A 22,501-nucleotide genomic window follows, 5' to 3' on the forward strand; every position below is an offset into this window, starting at 1 on the left:
GGAGCTTTTACACGACACATAATATCTAGCCTGTTCATGGGTAGTGGGGCCAAAGAGAAAGGATTGAAACATTAACTGAATAATTTTCTAAAGAATTTTTTTTTTATAATTATAGAACAAATAACTTCTGTTGCATTAAAAAGAGCAGAGCAGTCACAATCCACATAATGTGATTTAATGTACAAGCATCAGTGATACATTCAGGGTGGAAATTCAGAAAACAAGAACGTAAAATCCTGAATACTAACTACGGCAGAGTCTCAAACAACAATCTGGTCATACAAGTAACCTCATACATCCCATGACAACATAATGTAGGCCTAATATTCCATTGACAGTGCCCATTCTTGGACCTCTGAGTGCCGCCACATCTGCCACTCACGGAGTCTCATCCTAGAAGGTTGGGGCGATGACTGTGACCCTTAAAAGCAAATTGTATAAAATGTTTTGCTGCCTGTAACCGAATGGCAAAAATAGATGGAAGTCAATCTGTAGCGCTTTATAATGAATGAAGCCATCTGAAAAGTAGGCAGTGGCTCGCAATTAAAGGGATGTCTGGGGTCACTGAACTAAGTAAACACAGTTCAGGAGGGCTATAAAAAAAAATAAATGTATTGATACGTTGCTGCGTCCGGCCCTTGGTTCCTGCGCTGGTCCGGGCGTCTGTTTATATGCAGAGCAGCAGTGATGTCATGTTGACAGGACTGATCTAGCCAATCATCTATCTCAGTTCTATGCCATCGATGTGACATCACTGCTGCATCCAGTACAGCAGGGGTAGGGAACCTTCGGCTCTCCAGCTGCTGTGAAACTACAACTCCCATCATGCTCCATTCACTTCCATGGGAGTTCCAAAGACAGCAGAGCAAGTATGCAATGCTGGGAGTTGTAGTTTTGCAACAGCTGGAGAGCCGTACGTTCCCTACCCCTGCAGTACAGGAATGGAGGTGAGGATACAAGTAAATACTAATGCATTTTTATTTTCTAGCCCTCTTGAACGGTATTCATTTAATTCAACGATCTTGGTCAACCCTTTTAAAGGGATGTCTCACTGAGGATAGGGAATAAATGTCCGATCACAGAATGGAGGTTTCCAAGCTCCTTGTAATACTTGTTCATCTCAGTCTCATGGGATTGCCAAGAGTCATTGTGATCAGAACTAGAGATGAGCGAACACTGCTCGGAACAGCCGTTCCGAACAGCACGCTCCCATAGAAATGAATGAACGAAGCCGGCACGTGGGGGGGTTAAGCGACCGGCCGCTGGCAAAGCGTACGTGCCAGCTGCTTCCATTCATTTCTATGGGAGCGTGCTGTTCGGAACAGCTGATCCGGACAGTGTTCGCTCATCTCTAGTCAGAACTCCAGCGACTTGTTGTCCCTTTAGGACCAACACAAATTCTTCAAACAAATGGTTAAATCTGAAGTCACTTTTGACTTAGGTCACCAAGACGCAAGTCATTTTGGGTTTACCACTCAGATGGACACGGGTCGGATGCACCATGATTGCGGTCACCTATACGGACACTATGAGTGAATGATAACAACTAGACACGTCAGTAGTACTATACAAAGGTCAATATATATGAAGACCATAGACGTGACATACAATCTCTGCGCTGCATAGTCTAACCTCTACAATATGTATATAGCGGACGCTGCTGTTTTGGTGAAGATGAATGATCTCTGTGTTACCAATGAAATGTCTTCCCTCTCTCCTGCTTACCTTATTGCACTTGCACATCCCCAGGCTTTCCTACGGGTAACTAACAAATTTTCCAGCTAAATCTTATTTGACGTTCTGCAAATACATAAAAATTAAGTGCTTAAATGCAAACTAGCTACGAAAATATTGGGAATAAAAAAAACAAGAGTTTTTGCAACTGGTTGCAAATAGACCATAAATGGTAGGGGGTTAATATCTTTTTTTTTTTCGAAGAGGAAGATCACATGAAGGAAATATCAGGAAGGGGATATCACTGTACAATGATATGACGGAGGTGCCAATTTGTTCTTTTATCTGACGCAATGTAATATTTTTTATCATAACGCAGAAGAGTCAATGGGGAACGTATCTTGAGCTTGGACCCAAATAAGTAGATAAAAATCAGACCATAGAAATGGCTGGATACCCAAAGTATTGCTAGGCCTGGGTTATAAACAGATGGAGACACCTTGTACAGATAGAGAGATGGCCTGCGAATGGACCACCGAATACCTAGTAACCTGCAGGTTATCTATGAAGCGCTCCACTATACTCGGCAGTCCCTTTTCAGAAGTTCTACAAATCATTCACACAACGAACACACAATGGTACAAAGTAAACATATGGACACGCACCCTGTAACACATTACAATCGATATCAGCAGCTCACGTGACGCTAGAGAGAGTTACCATCTCTTTACAAGGCTCTTTACTTAATAGATGATAGTTACTAAGGTCCAAGAGTGGAGGCTGAAGATCATAAAATCTGGTCACCGGTAAGGTCCATGCTCTACCACTGCCGTCCACCAGATGTCCCTTTCTACACCAGCTTGGATAGTATGAGGTGACACAGGCTCAGTCCAAGCTGACGTGCATTAGAACCCCCTGGTTTGTTGCACTTTTCGATTTCTTCATCTTGTCTATAGCCCGCATTAAATCTTGCTGCTGAATTGGTCGGATCTCTTCACAGGGGCTAAAAGGATAGAGAGAGATGTTATTTCCAGGAAAGGAAATTCCAGCACATGTGAAGAGTGAACAGAGCAGTGACAAGAATATGGTCTTTGTCCCCGTCAATGGCACAAGGAGATGTAGTATTTGTGGGTTTACAGATCATCCCTAAGAAAGGATGACTAAGGAAAGTGACACGGAGCCGCTGACTGTAGAGCAAATCGCAGAAATAGATGTAAAATTGGGAACCTGTTAATATTGCCGGTTATGGAATAAGCCCTTTAGCCCACCCTACAGTTTTGTATGAGCAGGATTCGGGCCTTGAGCCAAGTGCATTACTGTTCACCCAGAATACAGCACGTTTATAGAGAGTGTAACTATAAAAGGCTTTATTCACAGGTGATTTGCTGCAAAAAATTCAGGCTTGTATTGGACCCAACCTAAAAGTGTAACCAATAGCGCCTAGTTCCCTATGAATAGAGATGAGCGAACACTGAAATATTCGAGATTCGATATTCGTTTCGAGTACAGCCTCAATATTTGACTACTCGATCGAATATCGAATCCCATTATAGACTATGGGAAAAAAGGCTCGTTTCAGGGGAAACCACTATTCGACTAAAGGAGAGTCACCAAGTCCACGAGTAGCAGGAGGAGAGTGTTTAGGAGGCGCAAAGTGCAGTTAAAGCGCATGGACCCCATTATAGTCTATGGGGTCCATGCACTTTAACTGCACAGCACTTGCAGTTGCGCTGATAAAAAGTAAGCTCCTCGTAACATCAAGCTGCCAGCTCTCCCGACTAGCATGGACGAGCCTGCTGCAGAACCAGCGCTGATTTGCCGCAGGCTCTTCCTTGCTAGTCAGGAGAGCTGGCAGCTTGATGTTACGAGGGAGCTTACTTTTTCTCACAGGAATGAATTGACCAGCGTTGATTGACCAGTGTACAGCATTCGGCCAATCAATGCTGGTTCTGCCGGAGGCTCGTCTGTGAGGAGGCGGAGTCTAAGATCAGACCACAATGGAGACTGCTGTGGTCCAAAATTAGACTCCGCCTCCACACAGATGAGCCTCTGGCAGAACCAGCATTGATTGGCCGAATGCTGTACACTGGCCAATCAACGCTGATCAATTCATTCCTATGAGAAAAAGTAAGCTCCCTCGTAACAGCAAGCTGTCAGATCTCCCGACTAGCAAGGACGAGCCTGCTGCAGAACCAGCGTTGATTTGACAAATGCTATACACTGTATAGCATTCGGCCAATCAATGCTGGTTCTGAATCGAATATTTACTTCGAATAGCAGCAGTAGTATTCGATCGAGTACGAATATTTTGAATACCGTAGTATTTGATCGAATACCTACTCCATCGAATACTACTCGCTCATCTCTACCTATGGACACTGCAGAATGCAGGTACTGTCCATACTACACACATCAAAGCAGACAGGACCTGACATACATATACATAAACGGAACCAGGCAAACCACTTCTACTGTATATTGTGACTTGTCTGCTTCCATGTCCAACATCAATACATCACCATGCTGAGAACTTACACAGTACAGAAGGAGGACAGCGGCACCTCTTTATGTTTTAACATACTAACCTCTCTTCATTGCTAGTGATCACACTCTCCCTGACACACAGCAATGCCGCATCTCTGCACATCTCCTTCAGGTCACTTCCGGAAAATCCATCTGTACAGCCGGCAACGTGCTCCAAATCCACACGCGTGTCCACCTACAACAGAAGAAGAAGTAATCTTTATTAAATTACTAAGAAAATCCACACCTTACAATATAGGTGTCAAAGCTTAACCCCATCACCTACTGTTTAACTGGCAGTCGGACCCCCAAGAAAGCACAAATCTGTCTCAAGCCTTGTATAAAAGTGATTAATAATGTCGGTGGCCGAACTTTCAATTTCTTTTTAAAGGGAAAGGCCTGTAATGTAGGGTGCATACTCCGTTCCTTCAATGCCTAGCTGAGCAGCTGGTGAGGACCTCACTGCTGTGATACATAACATTACAGAGCTCCTTTTTATTAACCCCGTATATCAGGCTTTAATTTTATTCTTTTTCACTTACAGTATGAAGAAAGAGACTGAAAACGGATATATCACTTACATTCTCGTTCTTAAGGATGAGGTTCAGGATGGCCTCTCGCTGTCTCAAAGCCTGGAAAGAAAGTGTAATGTGGTATAAATACAGAAAGAAACATGATACAGCTGTATACTATGCTAGGAGAATGGGGACAGTCTTACATAAACTGATGAAGTTGCTCAACTACAGGAAAAGTCATTTTCTTCTAGAAGATAACTGTTGGGCATAGACTTCCCCCCCATTGACAGGGAAACAAAGGCGACTGCCATGAGTATTTATTACTCATGGTCACCGTGAAACAAAATGACCATAATGTAAAACTAGATAAAGTGGCAATTCACTTTTACTATTATTATCTTCTGGTCCATAGCAGGAGAAAGTGCTCGGTTTGTCCTCATCTAAATACTGCACCCATACAAAGCCTCAGTCATGAATCACATACTCGGGATTTTCCATACACAAATCTGAACTGTATGGAAATCTTTATGTGTATGGAATTTCAAAAACGTCAAGGTAGACACTAAGATGTTGGTCACAAAAGAGCCTACAGTTTTTCCATGCAGAATATTGAGCAAGGTGCAGATTTTAACCCCTTCCCGCCGATGGCATTTTTTGATTTTCGTTTTTGACTCCCCTCCTTCTAAACCCCATAACGTTTTTATTTCTCTGCTCCCAGAGCCATATGAGGTCTTAATCTTTGCGGGACAAATTTTTCTTCATGATGCCACCATTAATTATTCTGTATAATGTACTGGGAAGCTGGTAAAAAATTCAGAATGGGGTGAATTTGAAGAAAAAATGCATTTCTGTGACTTTCTAACGGGCTTCGGTTTTACGGCGTTCACTGTGCAGCCAAAATGACATGTCCCCTGTATTCTGTGTTTCGGTACGATTCCAGGGATACCAAATTTATATGGCTTTATTTACATTTTAACCCCTTAAAAAAAAAAATCTGTGGTAAAAATTTTTTCTTCTAAAAGTCGCCATATTCTGACAGCCGTAACTGTTTTATACGTCCATGTACGGGGATGCATAGGGCGTCTCTTTTTTTGCGGGGCCGGGTGTACTTTTTAGTTCTACCATTTTCGGGAAATGTTATTGCTTTGATCACTTTTTATTCAAATTTTTATCAGAATCAAAACAGTGAAAAAACGGCGGTTTTCACCGACAAAATGTCGGCGCCCATAGTTACACTCCCGGGCGGTCGCCATATGATGCATATATCACCCTGCATACCTATTCTATCTACAATATATGTTGTACGTACCGGCTGATTGATGTGAAATCTTGTGGGCATTCTCCTCATGATCGCAGTATCCAAATCCTGAGGACGGTTTGTGGCTCCCATTACTATTACCTGCATTAAAACAGAGGGAAAATATTGATTTAGGTATTATAGAGGAATATGATTTATAGCTGTGCTTTAAATGCTTTCCATTAAAACATTTTGCTGAGATTTATAGATTTTCTCTAAACATGGTGGTGAGAGTTCTTCATCTTATAAGTTGCCAATGGATAGGACTATGAATGCAGGAACTTTCTATGGTCTGGGACTGGTCAGAAAACTAGCCATGATTTTCTTATTGTGGTTGGGTTATCTTCCCATACATGTAGTGTCCCGGCCTGATAACCTATCCACAGTAAGGAAATCATGGCTGGGTTTCTGCGAAGTCCCAGATCATAGAAAGTTCCTGCACTCATGGTCGTATCCAAAACTCTGTAAAATTTTGACTTTTCTATAACTTAAAATTTGGTTAAGTTCATCAGTAAACTCCTTTAAATTTATGAATATTGATCAACAAACATTTGTATAGGTAAGGGAATCTGTATAATAGCATCCACCTACCAATTCAACCAAATGGTAAAGTATTACTTTAATTCTAACATTATTTGGTTTCTTATATTGTTGGACATCCCCTTTAACAGACTGTACGTATGCTTAGTGCAGGGGGAGCCATGCATGCTGTGCAGGGTATTCCAATTCTCTGGCAGCACAAACACATATCATACTAGCTGGCCAATATGTAGCTACTGGGTTTAAAGGGAACCTGTCTGGCCGATTTGGGACATTAACTCACCCACAGGCGCTTATAGCCCGAGAGTTTAGTGTCCCAAATTCATCTACGCCAGCATTTAAAACAAGAAACCTTTATACTTGTCTAGAGATGAGTCTCACTGACCTCATCTCTGATGCTCCCTGCGCCTTCTTAGTTCTTCCGAGAAGCTGTGGACGTACACCCCGGCTTTACTGTGCACGTGCCAGAAGTACAGGGCATGCACAATGAAGCCAACATGTACTCCTTTGGCTTTAGTCAAGAACTGAGCAGGTGTGAGGAGTACAGCGGACAGGTGAGTTAAAGCTTTTTTATTGTGGGTGCGGATGACTTTATAACAGAGTGATTTTGGACACCAGACCCCCTGTCTGTAAGAACCTGTGAGTTGCTTATTGTCCCAAATCGACCCGACAGATTCCTTTCCTGGAACTAGTGGTGCCATATACACTAGAAGTGTGTCTAACAAATAGAGAGGAGCGTACCTGGCAGCTATAGTCAGTATCCAGTCCATCCCACAGGCTCATGAATTGGGCCTTCATCATTGCAGTGGCCTCATGATCAGTGCTTGAACGGCTCCGAAGGAAGGAATCTTCATTGCAAAAGAGAAGAAGGAAAGAGATCAAATAATAGCGGGTCAGGTACATATATCTACACACCAAACAAAAAGAAGTGTGCTCATTTTTTTTGCAAATAAAGCTCTTTATTGTAAAATGAAAGTTATCATTAGTATATTCAGATTGTAACGCGCTGTGGAATATCAATAAAATGTTTTGTTATTAGTATTTCCAAGTCTAACCATTTCAAGGTATATGCTGTGTCTCTATGAATGAAATCTTATCTATTAGCCATAGCCTTAAAAAAAAAATGGTCATGTCCAACTGGCCTCGGTTCATTACAAGAGATAACCCTGATGCACTGGACTAGATAGATACGCACTGGACTAGATAGATACGCACTGGACTAGATAGATACGCACTGGACTAGATAGATACGCACTGGACTAGATAGATACGCACTGGACTAGATAGATACGCACTAGACCAGATACAGACGCTAATCTAGATACGCACTAGACTAGATACGCACTAGACTAGATACGCACTAGACTAGATACAGACGCTAATCTAGATACGCACTAGACTAGATACGCACTAGACTAGATACAGACGCTAATCTAGATACGCACTAGACTAGATACGCACTAGACTAGATACGCACTAGACTAGATACGCACTAGACTAGATACAGACGCTAGACTAGATACAGGCGCTAGACTAGATACAGGCGCTAGACTAGATACGCGCTAGACTAGATACGCGCTAGACTAGATACGCGCTAGACTAGATACGCGCTAATCTAGATACAGACGCTAATCTAGATACGCACTGGACTAGATACGCACTGGACTAGATACGCACTGGACTAGATACGCACTGGACTAGATACGCACTGGACTAGATACGCACTGGACTAGATACGCACTGGACTAGATACGCACTGGACTAGATACGCACTGGACTAGATACGCACTGGACTAGATACGCACTGGACTAGATACGCACTGGACTAGATACGCACTGGACTAGATACGCACTGGACTAGATACGCACTAGACTAGATACGCACTAGACTAGATACGCACTAGACTAGATACGCACTAGACTAGATACGCACTAGACTAGATACGCACTAGACTAGATACGCACTAGACTAGATACGCACTAGACTAGATACGCACTAGACTAGATACGCACTAGACTAGATACGCACTAGACTAGATACGCACTAGACTAGATACGCACTAGACTAGATACGCACTAGACTAGATACGCACTAGACTAGATACGCACTAGACTAGATACGCACTAGACTAGATACGCACTAGACTAGATACGCACTAGACTAGATACGCACTAGACTAGATACGCACTAGACTAGATACGCACTAGACTAGATACGCACTAGACTAGATACGCACTAGACTAGATACGCACTAGACTAGATACGCACTAGACTAGATACGCACTAGACTAGATACGCACTAGACTAGATACGCACTAGACTAGATACGCACTAGACTAGATACGCACTAGACTAGATACGCACTAGACTAGATACGCACTAGACTAGATACGCACTAGACTAGATACGCACTAGACTAGATACGCACTAGACTAGATACGCACTAGACTAGATACGCACTAGACTAGATACGCACTAGACTAGATACGCACTAGACTAGATACGCACTAGACTAGATACGCACTAGACTAGATACGCACTAGACTAGATACGCACTAGACTAGATACGCACTAGACTAGATACGCACTAGACTAGATACGCACTAGACTAGATACGCACTAGACTAGATACGCACTAGACTAGATACGCACTAGACTAGATACGCACTAGACTAGATACGCACTAGACTAGATACGCACTAGACTAGATACGCACTAGACTAGATACGCACTAGACTAGATACGCACTAGACTAGATACGCACTAGACTAGATACGCACTAGACTAGATACGCACTAGACTAGATACGCACTAGACTAGATACGCACTAGACTAGATACGCACTAGACTAGATACGCACTAGACTAGATACGCACTAGACTAGATACGCACTAGACTAGATACGCACTAGACTAGATACGCACTAGACTAGATACGCACTAGACTAGATACGCACTAGACTAGATACGCACTAGACTAGATACGCACTAGACTAGATACGCACTAGACTAGATACGCACTAGACTAGATACGCACTAGACTAGATACGCACTAGACTAGATACGCACTAGACTAGATACGCACTAGACTAGATACGCACTAGACTAGATACGCACTAGACTAGATACGCACTAGACTAGATACGCACTAGACTAGATACGCACTAGACTAGATACGCACTAGACTAGATACGCACTAGACTAGATACGCACTAGACTAGATACGCACTAGACTAGATACGCACTAGACTAGATACGCACTAGACTAGATACGCACTAGACTAGATACGCACTAGACTAGATACGCACTAGACTAGATACGCACTAGACTAGATACGCACTAGACTAGATACGCACTAGACTAGATACGCACTAGACTAGATACGCACTAGACTAGATACGCACTAGACTAGATACGCACTAGACTAGATACGCACTAGACTAGATACGCACTAGACTAGATACGCACTAGACTAGATACGCACTAGACTAGATACGCACTAGACTAGATACGCACTAGACTAGATACGCACTAGACTAGATACGCACTAGACTAGATACGCACTAGACTAGATACGCACTAGACTAGATACGCACTAGACTAGATACGCACTAGACTAGATACGCACTAGACTAGATACGCACTAGACTAGATACGCACTAGACTAGATACGCACTAGACTAGATACGCACTAGACTAGATACGCACTAGACTAGATACGCACTAGACTAGATACGCACTAGACTAGATACGCACTAGACTAGATACGCACTAGACTAGATACGCACTAGACTAGATACGCACTAGACTAGATACGCACTAGACTAGATACGCACTAGACTAGATACGCACTAGACTAGATACGCACTAGACTAGATACGCACTAGACTAGATACGCACTAGACTAGATACGCACTAGACTAGATACGCACTAGACTAGATACGCACTAGACTAGATACGCACTAGACTAGATACGCACTAGACTAGATACGCACTAGACTAGATACGCACTAGACTAGATACGCACTAGACTAGATACGCACTAGACTAGATACGCACTAGACTAGATACGCACTAGACTAGATACGCACTAGACTAGATACGCACTAGACTAGATACGCACTAGACTAGATACGCACTAGACTAGATACGCACTAGACTAGATACGCACTAGACTAGATACGCACTAGACTAGATACGCACTAGACTAGATACGCACTAGACTAGATACGCACTAGACTAGATACGCACTAGACTAGATACGCACTAGACTAGATACGCACTAGACTAGATACGCACTAGACTAGATACGCACTAGACTAGATACGCACTAGACTAGATACGCACTAGACTAGATACGCACTAGACTAGATACGCACTAGACTAGATACGCACTAGACTAGATACGCACTAGACTAGATACGCACTAGACTAGATACGCACTAGACTAGATACGCACTAGACTAGATACGCACTAGACTAGATACGCACTAGACTAGATACGCACTAGACTAGATACGCACTAGACTAGATACGCACTAGACTAGATACGCACTAGACTAGATACGCACTAGACTAGATACGCACTAGACTAGATACGCACTAGACTAGATACGCACTAGACTAGATACGCACTAGACTAGATACGCACTAGACTAGATACGCCTCGGGCTCAGCTGGACACCAATGTGTGGGATTTTTTGCCTCATAATAAACAATGCAAAAGCAAGCGGCCATTGTGGGTGCGCAGAGCTCTGGACACATCTGTGGAGCCACATTGTGTTTTCTCTCCCATCTTATATCACTTACATAAGCCATCACTTTATGATAATGGTGAACCAACCTCTGGGACCCCTACCCATTCTGGGAAAAGGGTCCTTGAAAAACGAGAGCCGAAATCTGATTAGTCACTATTACATCTGAACCTGGCTTCCCTTGCACTTATTTATTTTTGGGGATCCCTACAGAATAGTCAATGACCTTTACTAATGTCCTATATGTCTTACCAATTTCATCAATGAATATGATGGATGGTTGTAGCTTCACGGCCAGGGAGAAGACAGCGGCTGCTAGTTTCTGGGACTCTCCATACCACTTGTCAGTCAGAGTTGACGGCTGCAGGTTGATGAAACGGCACCCCGCTTCTTTAGCTGTTGCTTTAGCGATCAGGGTCTTGCCACAACCTGGAGGCCCATAAAGCAGCACCCCTACCGAAATAAAGAACATATTAACTAATGGTATACAATACAGCGCAGCAGCATTGGATCATCATGTACAGTATTCAGTCCTTGTTGAAGATCCGATATTGAGAAAAAGCAATGCAAAATCTGCTACATGAGCAGCTACCCCTAGACCTGACAGAAGTAAATTTTTTAGATGGTTATGGCATCAGGACCATAGATGGCTTCTCCTTAGGATAGGCCATCACTATCAGATCAGTGGAGATTGACTCTTACCTGTTTGAAGGGACACTTGGATCATCTACCTGCGCTCTACCTACTTAGCAGCAATGGAGGATATTGCAGATGTGTCCTATGCAAGTCCTGCATCGCCATTACTAAGCAGACCAAGTATACGTAGACAGAATGATATACGCAATGAAGAGTTTGCAGCGCTAGCAAAAGCACAGCAGTTCCTTTAAACAGTTGATGGGTGGGGGCACTGAGAGTTGGACCACCACCAATCTGATATTGATGGCCTATCCAACAGACAGGCCATCCATATCCCGACCCCAGAAAACCCCTTAGTACAGACAATTTTTATAAGATCACAATTTATGGTGAATTCTGTTCTAAGTAGTGCGCAGTCTGTCCTGCCAGTATTTGTTTTGCTCCACTGGATATCGCTCTGCTGTTCTCCTTCTGGCAGACAACAAGATGGATTTATTTGGAGCCTCACTTTTCGGTAAATGATTCCAAGTAACAAAACTTCTGAGTAGTGAGCGGCCTTGAAGAGGAAGCGTCTTTATCTTATTTCACGGAATTAAATGGTTTCATGTGGAAGAAGGGTTTTTTGGCTGGAAGAGCTCATTTATTCAGTCCCCACCCTTCAGTAGAGACTTGTACAATCTGAAATTGTACTGAGCAAATATTAGAAGCATGCTACGGCCAGGAAATGAGTTTTATCTTCTAAATAAGCTGACTTACAGTTAAATGGGAAACTTAAAAGGGTTGCGCAGGATCAGAAGGTAATGGATAACGGTGCCCCATCCACAGGACCCAGACCCTGCACCCATCAGCTGTTTTGTATGCTGGGAGCTGTATATCAGATATATGGCCAGAAGCAGCTCAGCATCCAAGTCTGTACATTGTAGTGGTGCCAGGAGGTGCAGCTTTGCCCCTCCATAGAAGCTGATAGAATAAAATAGATTACAGATTACTTCCAGGCAGCCAATACAGCTGATCGGTGTAAGATCTGACTGTCAGACTCTGACTGATCTGATACTAGTCCTATGTGAATAGTATGCATAGCCTTCAGGTCTTGGACACTCCCTCTAATCACGGTGCAAAGTATTAGTTCTACAAAACCACGTGGCCCGTAATCTACTTCAGTATGGTTTTCTGCCATATGGTTTAGGGTGCAGACTCACCCCAAGTGCAATCTGTTAGGCACATGGCACCATGGTAATCCACCCACACTCTGGGATTGCAGTCGGACCACCATTGGGCTGACAGAGTGTCCCTTCCCTCTACGAAACTGTGGTTGATTCTGGCAGCCAGGGCTGTGGGTCCAGAGTTGTGGAATTAGATTTGTGGCCAGTTTTGAATGAAGTTGGCAGATTATTTTTAATAATATTATACAATTATTAATCTTATCTAATTATATATATATGGTTTGCTGGATAGTTACTTTCATAGAAATTCAATCACTTGCTTTTTTGTGCATTAGATAAGCTTTACTGACTCTGTCTGGCAATGACTGTCAGTCATTTATGAAGGAGTCAGAGTCGGGGTGTGAAATAATATAGGAGCCCTGACAGCAAAGTCTATGGCGGTGCATGGTGGGCATCAGAGAAAATGCCTATCGCTGCAAGGTTTTGGTTCTATATTACAGCCAATACTTGCTGCTGATGACAAGGCTTCTGTGCCCATGCTAACCTCAGTATATTCCACGAGAACTCGTTAGCAGGTAGAACGCAGAAATAAGACCTAATGGCAAATCCATTTGTGGTAAATAAACATAAGTCACCTTATATTTCCAAAACAACACTATTGAAGATCAGTACCTTTAGGAGGCTGAAGAAGTCTTGAGTTTTCAAACAGATGTTTTTTCCTTATTGGGAGAATAACAGTGTCCTTCAGGTCTGTGATCACATCATCCAGGCCAGCAATGTCACTCCAGGTCACCTGATGGGAACAAAGTATCATTTTAGTGAGAGAATCATAACCCCAAGTAAGGCAAACCATATGTCCAATGCAAGTAAATAATATTATACATACAAATCATCATAACCTAACAACAAATAGGGTAAGACCAGGGAAAACGGGGGCTAAATTTCAATCTAGCAACCTTATAACTTGGCTCTTACTAGGGAAATCCGTACACAATTGTATTGCCAGTATGTAGAGCTGTAGCATTTGCTAAAGGGAGGATGGTCACATCAAGTGGCTGTATCTCTGGTTTTATACCACCTAGAAAATGGTTCTGGTATCAGAAGAAATGAGATATTCTCAGCTTTCATATGCTGCCATAGACAGCACTTACTACTCAACAACATTTACTTTGGAGGGCCACCGATCCCTGACAGTATAATGTTTAATGGCTGAAATGAGTGATCAAGAAGCCTTATTCCCCCCCTGATAGAAGACTGGTGTAAGTCTTACCTGCATACTTAGAGGATCGACAAGATGGGCTGCGATGCTCATTTCATATTCGGTTAGCTTTACATTCTTCACGCCAATCTGTCTCATCAACTTCTCGGCCTGAAAAACGACAGCGATGAAAAAGATAATAAAAATTCTATACATATGAATTAAAAAAAAATGCCAAATTGTTCATCCCTTAGATAATAAAGCACAAACATTGATAGGATATTAGTAGGATATGCCATTAACCCTTCAAAGACGCAGAGCAGTTTGTACGTTAATGCTCAGCGATTTATTTCATGCTTTCCCTCCCCGCCTTCCAAAATTCATAACTTTCATATTTTTTATTCTATTAAAAATTTTTTTGCATTTTGTTATTATGGCGTCCACTCTGCATTAAAAATGACATGGCAGCTTTGTCCGGCGAGACATAACGATTACGGTGATCCCACAAGTTGGGGGCCTCAGATCCCCAGTGCAATGTACTGCAATACAAAGTACTGCAAAACATCGCACAATAGTTCCTAGTGGAACTATACATAGGCAGTCAGGAGGCCGTGCCCCGATGATCTTGCTCCCGGACTGCTGGATGATGTGATCACTATTGAACACGTCATCCAGGGGGTTAATCCACTGGATTATCTTCTGACTCCAGCGGCTGGTCCCGGTCCTTGGCTGTGTAAAACAAGTAATGGCGCAGGCACAGCCTATTAGCGTCCTATTGTGGTGCTAAGCGTTAACCATATGCTCAGTGTGACGTAATAGTACGGCGCGGTATATACGTAATATTATGGTGCAAAGCGGAAAGGGGTTAATGATCCTAGCCAATCACTAGAAAGTGGTGTAGTTGATGTAGATAAGTGCTGCATCACATCTAAGCAGGTCATCCATACAACATTCAGAAATGGTTGGCCAGGGCTGGTAGGAGCTCCCCATAGGAGTCTATGTAGTATACGGAAACATCTGAACACTTTCAGCTATTTCCATATGTTGCTTATAAGACAGGACAAAGCATCACTGATATAAACCACTCACCTGCTTCTGAGCTTCAATTTTCTGTTTTCTGGTTGGATCTATGGCATCTACCATCCACTTAATGGTAAAATAGGTGACCGCACCAAATATCGTCAACCTGAAGATGAGACCCACAACTTCATTTCTGCTCAAAGGGCGAGAAAAGGCTTCGGCGTGGACCATTTTCTGAAAGGCAGAAATAAAAAGTTCTATTATTTGATACGGTAAACAAGAGGCGATTACATTTTGTAACACGTGATAATTTCATAGAACTACATTCACCAGAATGACAGAATTTGTCACCTGCCTAGCGCTCCTGCCACACACGTCTGCATGAATTTTAATAGGTTCATACAAGAAATGTGGATCAGATTAGGTTCGGATATGAAGGTTCATATTTATTTATCAAAGTATTCTATGCCTGGATCAGACATGGCCGTAGCCACTCTAAGATACTCTTCTAATGGAGCTCGAGACAGGTGACAAATTCTATCGCATCTCTCTGGACACATAGAAGTGTGTAGTGAGGAGTCCGCAGAGCTCCAGTGTCAGAGGCGCCGGTCACTGCGATGACAAGAAGTGGCAGCAGGTAGACTTGGGCTGTTAATGTACAGCGTGCGCTCATAAAGCTTTTTATGCTATGTTCACACAGAGGAATTTTTCACCTCAAAATTAGCTCCTAATTCCACCCTAAATCTGCAGAGATCAAAGCAGGACACCGAAAAAATAAGCATCCTGCTAGAATTTGTCAGCTGATCAGAATCCACCATGTGGGACATTCAGCTAGTCAGTTTCATTCAACGTGTATAGGGGCAAACAATGACGTATTACAATGAGGCATCACACTGTGCACAGGGGCCAACAATGAAGTATCACACTGTGTATAGGGGCCAACAATGAAGCATCACACTGTGTATAGGGGCTACAATGAAGCATCACACTGTGTATAGGGGCCAACAATGAGGCATCACACTGTGTATAGGGGCCAACAATGAGGCATCACACTGTGTATAGGGGCCAACAATGAAGCATCATACTGTGTATAGGGGCCAACAATGAAGAATCACACTGTGCCCAGGGGCCAACAATGAGGCATCACACTGTGCCCAGGGGCCAACAATGAAGAATCACACTGTGCCCAGGGGCCAACAATGAAGAATCACACTGTGCCCAGGGGCCAACAATGCTGTAATACTGAGGTAACGTACACTCTATATTTATTATGACATTTATGTAGGGACCGTCACTGTACGGCACATCGAGTACCTCATTTATATAAATCGCTATGCCGTACCAAGGTTTCCTACCCCGAGGTACATTGTAGAATGGAGAGGGTATGAAATCCCACAATGTCCACTAGTTCCCCCTCTAGCCGGTCATTAGTGTGTGTATATATATATATATATATATATATATATATATATATATATTAGGCACGGTGACACTGAGGTGGACGGGAAGTGGTAGAGCTTATAAGCCATTATTTGTGTATAAATGAGACACCTGATGAGATGTGACCAGAGCCTTAGCCATATTACATGAGCAGGAGACAGATGAGGTCACACAGCCCCTGTGCACTGCTGTGTATGGCTATGACAATGTGGCCAGCATGTGAGGCTGCCTCCTATGACCTTCCTCCTGCACACTGCCCTCTCTTCCCGGAGCTCTCCGCTTCTCAGGCCACAGGACAGGACATCTCCCCCGGTAATGGAGCAGATAACACGGGCAGCCATGAGCGGGTAACCGGACCGCCGCTCACAGGACACACGCACACCACTCACCGGCTAGATGACACTCGCCGATCCAGGAAGTGAAAAGCGAAAGCAGCGGCTTCACATTGCAGGGTGCACCGGGACAACTTCCGGTGGAAACCATACTCATGAGTTTCGGTTCCGCCTCACAATCAGTCGGTAGTTTATATGTTGCACGTTGATAAGTCCAGAAATACTACAGTGCCAAATATTATAGACAGTGAATCCTCTTCAGATGACCCTTTCTATAAGAAGCCCACCTCCACATTCTCTGTGACAGTTCTTCAGACACCTGCTTCACCAACTTCATTGAGAAGACCACCCCCTCCAAGACCACTTTTATGCAATTTTGGATGGTTGTCTCAAAGACGTTTCACTGCATTGTCCTTCCTCATGTAGCAATTGCATCAATAGTGTAATAAAATGTTGCAATGTGATGGGGAATCTGTGACTTTGCCAGGCTTTATTTGGAGCTTTTTTTTTTTTGTAAAAACAGCTTTAAAAAAAAGCCAGGCTGTTTTCCCCTCCTGTAAAGTGAATGGGCTGAAAAAACGTCAGTTTTTTCCGCGCGTTTTTTTGCAATAAAAAAGTGTCACTTATTTTTGCAAAAAAAGCGCAGTTTTCGCCTCCTATTCACTTCTATTGCTTTCTTCAGGCGGAAAACGCCTGAAGAAAGGTCATGTTGCTTCTTTTTCTCTGCTAGCAGAAAAAAAAAGCTAGCAGAAAAAAAAGCTAGCAGAAAAAAAAAGCTAGCAGAAAAAAAAGCTAGCAGAAAAAAAAAGCTAGCGGAAAAAAAAAGCTAGCGGGAAAAAAAAAGCTAGCAAAAAAAAAAACTAGCTGTTCACATAGGGCTCCATTGTATGGAGGATTATGACTTGGATTCCGCTGTCAAAATCCTCCTCCATGTCCCCGTGTGAACTAAGATACTCTTCTGGAGCTCGAGACAGGTGACAAATTCTATTGCGTCTCTCTGGTCATATCCTAGTATACTACTAGAACAATACCTGGGACAGTGTTCACAAATAAGCTTGAAAGGCACATGCTTGTCAGCAGTTTTATGCACTTATATCCAGGTTTGTAAGTTTATTCATAAAGCATTTAGCGCTTGTAGGTTTCCTAAGACATAAAGCATTTAGTACCTATAGGGAACTAGGAAACAAATCTGCTCCTAACATTACCAGATTTTTTTTTACATTATCTAAAAAATAAAAAAATAAATCTGTAAAAAAGTCTAAAAATGATCTTTGTCAGTAAACCTTGCATATGGTCTTTGTTAAATATTATAAGTGTTCCAATAGGTGGCGCTATTGCTTTGTAAATTTTGAAACCTGTAATGTTTCTGAAAATTGAGATTCCTTGCTGTACTGTACTGTACTGTATATACTGATTGTAGTCATGATTTTTGCTAGATTTGTGATGTATGAGCTGTTCACATCTATGGTACTTCAGTAGCAAGAAGATGGGAACTCTCCTTATATCTAACCAGTAGGACATTAAAAATATATATATAATAATAATAATAATAATTAATAACTGATCATAATAATAGTGTATACATATATATTAATTGGAGGGAGGGGAATGGCTGCTACACCGCTGTTCAAACTGGATTAATGGGAAGTTTCAGATTTCCCTTACGGTCTGCACAGCAACAGCAATGGGATATCCACAAGTAAATAAAAGGCGGCTAATCTCATGGCTAACTGAAGGACGCTAAAGCCAAAAGCTGACAACTTTAATGTCCTTGGATAGAATCTATAATGTTTAACAAAGGGCAGTTTCGAGCTCCGTGTTCCTGTTCTGCATATGAACATGTAACGCGCCACAGCCAAAAAGCACTACAGAAATGAAAGCAGCGGAAACACATCGCATTTTTTCCGCATGGTTTTTTTCACAGCAAGTCCATAGAGTTCTTCTCTGCAGACTCTGCCAGCGTTTCCATTGGTATAAGTGAAATCTCGCGATTTACAAAAACCCAAGTGTTTTTGAAATTGCTGCATTTCTGTGGATTTTTTTTGTAATGTGTGGATGGGATTAGTCAGAATCCCATCCACTTTGCATGTAATGTAAAACACTGCATTTTCGCAACATGGGGCCTCAGCCTTAAAGGGGCTGTATCAGCAGATTTACGGGTTGTGAGCTAATGATATGCCTGAATAGTCTTTAAAAAGGCTATTCAGGTGCTGCTATTAGTTTATAAAAAGTTTTTGTTAATTACCTTGGTAATCGATATGTAAATGAGCTTGATGGTGCATGGTGGGCGTTGCATGCACACCTTAGCATCATAGCTTCTGGATGCCCACTGCTGCCTCCAAGCCCCCCTCCTCCTGCTTATTCACAGAGGTTTCTATTGAAAGTACGCGCGTGCGTGGTAGCGCTCCCTACTGTGCACACTCCAGCACCATTTTCCCATAGAGAACATTGCGAGCTGGGGGGGTCTTTTTACACACTAATAGCAGCACCTGAATTGCCTTTTTAAAGGTTATTCAGGCATACCTTTAGCTCGTAACCCATAAGTCTGCTGATAGAGCCCTTTAATAAGCAAAACAACATAGTGATCCCATCGCTTATAGTTGCAAAGGGACCATTGGATATCCTTAGGACACATACTCTCCTCATGTCAGCTGCATACACCAAAACCCTGTCTGTATGTGGCGAACAATGATCACGCAGTTATACTGTATAGTCATGGCAGCGTTGGTGGCTACAACCGCGGTGTGGACATGCCACGATTTCCAAAACTGTTGCGGTTTTGAAAATTGCAGTTGTCAATTATACTGACAGGAACGCAGGTGGTTTCCCCATAGGAATAATTGAAATAGAAAGTCTGCAGAGGAAACCTCTGTGAGCTTTCTGTCTAAAACACTGCAGGAACAACCGTGATGTGTTGCTGCCGCGATTTTTCCTGCTGCGCTTTTTTGCTGCAGGATGCTCCGCGGGGCCTTAGCCTTAGGCAGATTCCGCCTGAAAACTCCCATTAAAGTGAATGAGAGGAAGAAAAATTCTGTGTTGGTCAAGCAGAAATATTCAGCTTCCATTTCTGGAAGCAGAATTTATCATGTGAACGTACCCTAAGATACAAGGGCCCAGATGTGACTGTAACAACTGCTCATGTATGTATACCACTTCCTAGTGCTGTCATCAGTTTTGCAGATTGAAAACTGCTTACAGACTCCCTTTAAAGGGACTGTTTCATAATTAAAGCCCATATAATTCGGATCTCCTACAAGTGGACCCCATCTATGAGTTACAACGCATAAACAATGACTTTTTGTGCCATGAACTTGAACTTTTGATATATGTCATTGTAATTCCATGTAATACTGTATTTCCCCTGTAGTGGCCGCTGGAGCCCAAATGTAAAACCAATGGCTACTTCTTCCCGAGCTGTGAGATTCTAGGCCGTTCATAAGGCAGCCCCCTAGGACCCAATACTTAGGTTCTTCCCCTTGTGCCAGGAGGTGCTGTGTATTTCTGTTATTTGGTGTGGTAGTGGTGAACCCTCCAAAAATGTTTCCTCTTAAAAATGTTTAAAAAAAAATCACTGCTGTATGTAAAAAAAATGTGGTTGTGCTGTGTATAGGCATTTTGCCATTGAATTCAATCATAAAAAAGCCAAAGGAAAAAATGGCATGAATAGAGCATGTTGTGGATGGAAGGAAACTGTGGCAGGATCTCTGGCTGGTGCTTTATTTTAAATGTAAAATATACCAAATAAACACCGCACAAAGGACGGGGATGAATGTGGCCTTTAATATCCTTCATACGTCTCTTATATAGTGAAAAAGAGCATATTGAATGCGTCCATGTATAAGACAGAATGTATGTGTTGTGAGGCTTTGACTGAGACACCATGCAAAATGAGGAAGTGAGAACGGCCAGGTGTTCAGCTGTCTAAATATAGAAGAAAACACAGCTGAAATGTTACTTTTTCAGATATGGTTTAGCTCAGTGATGTATCTATGTAAATACTGACAAACGTGTATACATCTGCTATATCCATCTCTCTGCCTGCCTATCTATCTATATATCATCTATCTATCTATCTATCTATCTATCTATCTATCTATCTCTATCTGCATCTATCTATCTATCTATCTATCTATCTATCTATCTATCTATCTATCATCTATCTCTATCTGCATCTATCTATCTGACTCTATCTATCTATCTATCTATCTATCTATCTATCTCTCTGCCTATCTATCTATCTATCTATCTATCTATCTATCTATCTATCTATCTCTCTGCCTATCTATCTATCTATCTATCTATCTATCTATCTATCTATCTATCTATCATCTATCTCTATCTGCATCTATCTATCTGACTCTATCTATCTATCTATCTATCTATCTATCTATCTATCTATCTATCTATCTATCTATCTCTCTGCCTATCTATCTATCTATCTATCTATCTATCTATCTATCTATCTATCTCTCTGCCTATCTCTCTCTCTCCCATAATTCGGATTACTCTTTCATTACAAGTTGAAAACTACAATCTCAGAGATAGTAATAACTAGATCTGGGACATTCTCATGCACAATTTGGTTGATCAGATCATTTTGACACAAAGTTTAAAGGGATTGTCCCTTTTTTAAAGCCACCGAAACCCCCGGTGATCAGCTGTTCTATCTAGAGCATGTTCCTAGATTCACTTTTTGCTAAAGAGAACATATTGTGCTATAAGGCAACCACTGAAATCAATTGGCAACCATATTTTTAAGTCATACTTTAAGACACACATCTACAGCAATAGGGTGGAGTCCTGGGCAGGCAATAGTGTTCTATCTTTAAGCCCATAGGATATATATTAATAAGACCATATACCACAACATTATCTATGTTCACATTAGCGTCTTAGTCTCTGTCAGGGTAATGTGAATAGTTCCCATGGACATACAGTGAATTTAATTCATCATGTGTCACGTGGACGATTTTCACTGTTTGTATTTTTGTCTGTTTTCATGGATCCTTCATTTACTATCATGGTCATGTGGATCTAGGGTGATGAAATATCTCCCCTCCTGGACCTACGCATGGTATCTTAAGGTTAGGTTCAAATAGCAGTTACCAGTGAACACCCTTAGACCCCATGAACTATAATGGGGTCCGTTGGGTTTCCACCATTTTTGTACTGAAAACAGCGGAGAGTAAAGTCCTCCATGCAGGCCTTTTCTTTCTGCTGATTTTGATCGGAATCATCGGCGGAGAGTCTGACGCAGATGTGAACATAGCCTAAACGTTTGCCTACCTTACATCCTAAGCATGCTAATGGGAGAGAGGAGTGACAAGTGTGAGCTTGAATAATCTGCAGCCGTGCTGTTTTTGGAACATGACGGACAATGATAACTTCCTCTTAGTAAATTAGGTAC

The 22,501-nt window shown here is 42.3% G+C and overlaps 1 protein-coding gene across 1 annotated transcript; it reads right to left on the reverse strand.

Annotated features, from left to right (window-relative positions):
* Nucleotides 1-120: 120 nt before the first annotated feature.
* Nucleotides 121-17,221, reverse strand: ATAD1 (ATPase family AAA domain containing 1). Its single transcript, XM_075258515.1, has 10 exons — nt 17,152-17,221; nt 15,392-15,556; nt 14,375-14,473; nt 13,777-13,897; nt 11,558-11,758; nt 7,291-7,397; nt 6,022-6,111; nt 4,779-4,829; nt 4,260-4,393; nt 121-2,677 (listed from the first exon to the last, which is right to left on the reverse strand). The coding sequence occupies exons 2-10, from the start codon at nt 15,551-15,553 to the stop codon at nt 2,560-2,562; spliced, it is 1,083 nt and encodes a 360-aa protein (XP_075114616.1). The 5' UTR covers nt 15,554-15,556; nt 17,152-17,221; the 3' UTR covers nt 121-2,559.
* Nucleotides 17,222-22,501: the final 5,280 nt, after the last annotated feature.

This window comes from Leptodactylus fuscus, chromosome 10 (assembly GCF_031893055.1).
Source record: "Leptodactylus fuscus isolate aLepFus1 chromosome 10, aLepFus1.hap2, whole genome shotgun sequence".
Lineage (NCBI taxonomy): Eukaryota > Metazoa > Chordata > Amphibia > Anura > Leptodactylidae > Leptodactylus > Leptodactylus fuscus.